This window comes from Penaeus vannamei, chromosome 9, assembly GCF_042767895.1.
Source record: "Penaeus vannamei isolate JL-2024 chromosome 9, ASM4276789v1, whole genome shotgun sequence".
In the NCBI taxonomy this organism is placed as follows: Eukaryota; Metazoa; Arthropoda; class Malacostraca; order Decapoda; family Penaeidae; genus Penaeus; species Penaeus vannamei.
The window spans coordinates 8,547,425-8,552,424 of NC_091557.1; the positions used below are offsets into that span (position 1 = coordinate 8,547,425).

General features: G+C 39.6%; 1 protein-coding gene across 1 annotated transcript in view; it reads right to left on the reverse strand.

The window, feature by feature from the left end:
- The window catches only part of LOC138862510 (axoneme-associated protein mst101(2)-like), a 7,893-nt gene extending 4,811 nt beyond the window's left edge, over nt 1–3,082 (reverse strand). The window contains exons 1-3 of the mRNA XM_070124906.1: nt 3,035–3,082; nt 364–491; nt 1–236 (exon numbers count right to left, since the gene is read on the reverse strand). The exon at nt 1–236 is cut by the window's left edge and continues 405 nt beyond it. Coding sequence (XP_069981007.1) covers nt 1–236; nt 364–491; nt 3,035–3,082 — 412 coding nt within the window. The remainder of the gene's footprint in view (nt 237–363; nt 492–3,034) is intronic.
- Between the last annotated feature and the right edge of the window lie 1,918 nt (nt 3,083–5,000).

Below are 5,000 nucleotides of genomic sequence, written 5' to 3' on the forward strand. Positions count from 1 at the left end.
CGGCCTTCTCGGCCTTCTCGGCCTTATACTCGGCCTTCTTCTCGGCCTTCTCGGCCTTCTTCTCGGCCTTCTCGGCCTTCTCGGCCTTCTTCTCGGCCTTCTCGGCCTTCTTCTCGGCCTTCTCGGCCTTCTTCTCGGCCCTTTCATCATATATATATGATTCCGAGGTGCTCGATGTTTTCAAGGAGCCCTCAGCCTTCTTCTTCTTGGCCTTCTTCTTCTCGGCCCTTTGACCTCTGTGAAATAGGCCCGTCCTCGCAACAGCTTCAGAACTTTCTTCAGAAAACGAAGATAGCAGAGAGGACAACGAACATAGCAGAGAGGACAACGGATGCCTGGGCCGTCTTCTCGGGTCATGTATACGCTAGTTGCACTGGGAGCACCCGCTGCAGGGGGTGATCATCCAGGGCTCCCTCGGCACCCGCAATTTTCGGGTATTTAGGGTCAATCCGCGAAGAGATCCGTACACGATCTCGTTGACGAGTTGGAATCTGCCAATGGGTAATATACAGTGAAAATAACATCCCACAGGATACAATGTTCTGTAGATTACGGTTACAAAGCACAGTATAATTAATATAAAAATATCGAACATAGTAATAATTACACAAATTATTATAACCTAGATACTACAGTATATACTATCCTCAGCCATTTCTTTCTGGGGTCTAAGATATCGGCTGCTGACGATCTTTCTCGCTTGCTTGCCCATAAGCGTCTGGACTGTAATGGGAAACGACCTTGAATCATTTTTTTCTAATTCATAAATACCTTGGCTCGGGCATCTGCTCGTATCGACCTTGTGTATTTTGTGTGTGTGGTCGTGTATGTTCGTGTGTATGCGAGGGTAGAATTAATGAACAAATTACATTCTGTGTGTATGTGAGGGGTGGAATTCATGTCGAACAAATTACATTGTGTGTGCGGTGTGTGTGTGGAATTCATGTCGAAATTGCATTGTGTGTGCGGTGTGTGTGGAATTCATGTCGAACAAATTGCTCTTTCTCGGATGAACCGCTCTAGCGTATGTATGTGATCGCGGCCACGTCCAGCTGAAAGACGGAAACCAAGCCCTGCGCAGATTGAAAGGGTGGAAATGAGGGAGGGCGGGAGAGAGGAAGCAACGAGTAAAAAAAATGGCTCTGAATTAGGATGTAACCATTCTTCCTGACAAGATTGTGACATTACCGTTTCTAGGTTTAGATTATAATTAGATAATAATGTGAACAGAGAGAAGGGAGAGCAAAGTGAGCTTGCACACATACTGAGAGAGAGGAGAGGGAGCTCTGCCCCCCAACACCCCCGTCACACAGTCTTCACCTTGTACATATGGCAAGTTAGAGCTTAAACAGGTTCCAGAAAGTCATTTGACTGCTGTTGAGGGACTTTGTTTACGAGACACGCACTCATCTGAGACTGTCCCTCAACAGCAGTCAAATGACTTTCTGGAACCTCTCTAACTTGCCATATGTACATGCACACACACACATATGATGCCACGTCCACGCAAGGTCACGCACATACTCCCTTCCTCTTACCCTCTCTCCCTTCTCCATCCTCCTCCTTCCCTCTCATTTCTCCCCTCACGCCGATTCCTCAGCATCTCGTAGGCATCACAGCACGGTTCCTTTCCACCAACTTCTCTACACCTTAAACGCACATCCAAAACATAGCGATAATGATAACGATCCATTTCTAAAACACACACACACACACACACACATGTATGTATTTATATATATATATATATATATATATATATATATATATATATATATATATATATATATATATATATATATATATAATATATATATATATATAATATATATATATAAATACATATATGAAATACATATATGTATTTATATATATATATATATATATATATATATATATATATATATATATATATATATATATATATATATAATGTATTTGTATACATATATGTATTTATATATATATATATATATATATATATATATATATATATATATAATGTATTTGTATACATATATGTATTTATATATATATATATATATATATATATATATATATATATATATATACATATATATATATATATATATATATATATATATATATATAATGTATTTGTACATATATGTATAAATATATTTTGCTGTTGTTTACGAGACACGCACTCATCTGAGACTAAGTCCCTCAACAGCAGTCAAATGACTCTGGAACCTGTTTAAGCTCTAACGCCAAATACATATATGTATTTTGCTGTTGAGGGACTTTGTTTACGAGACTGACGCACTCATATGAGACTGTCTCACAAATTATTATAACCTAGATACTATAGTAAATACTATCCTCAGCCATTTCTTTCTGGGGTCTAAGATATCGATGAACCGCTCTAGCGTATGTATGTGATCGCGGCTACGTCCAGCTGAAAGACGGAAACCAAGCCCTGCGCAGATTGAAAGGGTGGAAATGAGGGAGGGCGGGAGAGAGGAAGCAACGAGTAAAAAAAATGGCTCTGAATATGGATGTAACCATTCTTCCTGACAAGATTTTGTGACATTACCGTTTCTTGGTTTAGATTATAATTAGATAATGTGAAAGAAGGGAGAGCAAAGTGAGCATGCACACATACTGAGAGAGAGGAGAGGGAGCTCTGCCCCCCAACACCCCCGTCACACATTATAACCTAGATACTATAGTAAATACTATCCTCAGCCATTTCTTTCTGGGGTCTAAGATATCGATGAACCGCTCTAGCGTATGTATGTGATCGCGGCTACGTCCAGCTGAAAGACGGAAACCAAGCCCTGCGCAGATTGAAAGGGTGGAAATGAGGGAGGGCGGGAGAGAGGAAGCAACGAGTAAAAAAAATGGCTCTGAATTAGGATGTAACCATTCTTCCTGACAAGATTGTGACATTACCGTTTCTTGGTTTAGATTATAATTAGATAATAATGTGAAAGAAGGGAGAGCAAAGTGAGCATGCACACATACTGAGAGAGAGGAGAGGGAGCTCTGCCCCCCAACACCCCCGTCACACATTGTCTTCACCTTGTACATATGGCAGAGTCAGGTTCCAGAAAGTCATGACTGCTGTTGAGGGACTTAGTCTCAGATGAGTGCGTCAGTCTCGTAAACAATTACCGTTAGATTTGAAAACACCACCGAGAAAGGAGAGAGAGGTGAGCATGCACACACTGAGAGGAGAGAGCAGTGCATGCTTTGCTCACTCTCCTCTCTCGGGAGAGAGGAGAGAGAGCAAAGTGAGCATGCACACATACTGAGAGAGAGGAGAGAGAGAGCATGCACGCATAGAGAGGAGAGAGTGAGCATGTACACATACTGAGAGAGGAGAGAGTGAGCATGCACATACTGAGAGGAGAGAGTGAGCATGCACACATACTGAGAGAGAGGAGAGCATGCACATACTGAAAGAGAGGAGAGAGTGAGCATGCACACATACTGAGAGAGAGAGAGGAGAGCATGCACATACAGCGAGAGGAGAGAGTGAGCATTCTTACAAGTATGCTCCGCCTTCTTTCTAATGTTTAACAGAAAGATAACAAAGAGCATGCACACATACAGAGAGAAGAGAGGAGAGAGGAGAGACGTGTACGTGTGCATGCTCACTTTGCTCACTCCTCTCCTCTTTCAGTCTCTCAAAGTGAGCATGCACATACTGAGAGAGGAGAGGAGAGTGAGCATGCACACTGAGAGAGTAGAGTGAGCAGAGAGAGAGAGCTAATCGTGTGCTAATCGCAGTATGGTTGCAGTATGAGGGGTCAGAATGTCACGGGTTGATCCTGTTAAACCTTCTAAGGTTTAACAGGAGACCTTTTGGGTATCTATGTTGCATAAAAGAATTACATATGTAACAGACAACAGGGCTGCAGATCCTGTGCCTGGAGAAAGAAGCCAATTACAACCCTAGATTTTGTTTTACTGCTGTGAGCGGAGTAATATTGGGATATAACCGTCTTTATTCGTAGGCTTTCTGTATACAGAGAAACGTAACTGATCCACTTCCTCCTCCACGGTGAACTGGATTTTCTCGTGGACGTTCAGCCGTGTCAGCATACGGCGTAAACACGACCTTCTGGGGACGATGACGAGGACATCATCTACGTATCGAAGCCGTTTGCCAATTACATCCTTGTGAGTGGAAAATTTAGTTAGAGAAAAAGCCAAGGAGAGAGAAAAAGCGAGAGAAAATGGAAGTTAGAGATAGAGGGAGAAAAAAGAAAGAATTGTGGTCCCTTTCTAGTCTCCGTGAAAAGGTAGGCCAGGAAGTGATCGGTCTCATCGACGGGTTGCGGGGGCTCCTCCAGCAGGTGAAGATATCGTTTCATTCATACCTTTTCTACATTTGTCAACGGATACGGTACATTATATATATATATATATATATATATATATATATATATATATATATATATATATATATATATATATATATATATATATAATGAACCGTATCCGTTGACAAATGTAGAAAAGGTATGAATGAAACGATATCTTCACCTGCTGGAGGAGGCCCCCAGCATATATATAGATAGATAGATAGATAGATAGAGATAGATAGATATGATATAATATATAGATCGATAGATAGATATAGATATATGTATATTAAAAAAATGTCAAAATTAAGGTAATTTGGGGACAACCCTCATCCGAGATGGGATCCTGAGACTCCGTGTGTGTAGTACCTATCATATATATATATATATATATATATATATATATATATATATATATATATATATATATATATATATATACCATATATATATATATATATATATATATATATATATGTATATATATATATGATAGATAGATAGATAGATTATATATATATATATATATATATATATATATATATATATATATATATATATAATTATCAAAATTTTGGTATTTTGGGGACAACTCTCATCCGAGATGGGATCCTGAGACCGTGTGTGTAGTACCTATATATATATAGCAATATTATCAAATGAAAT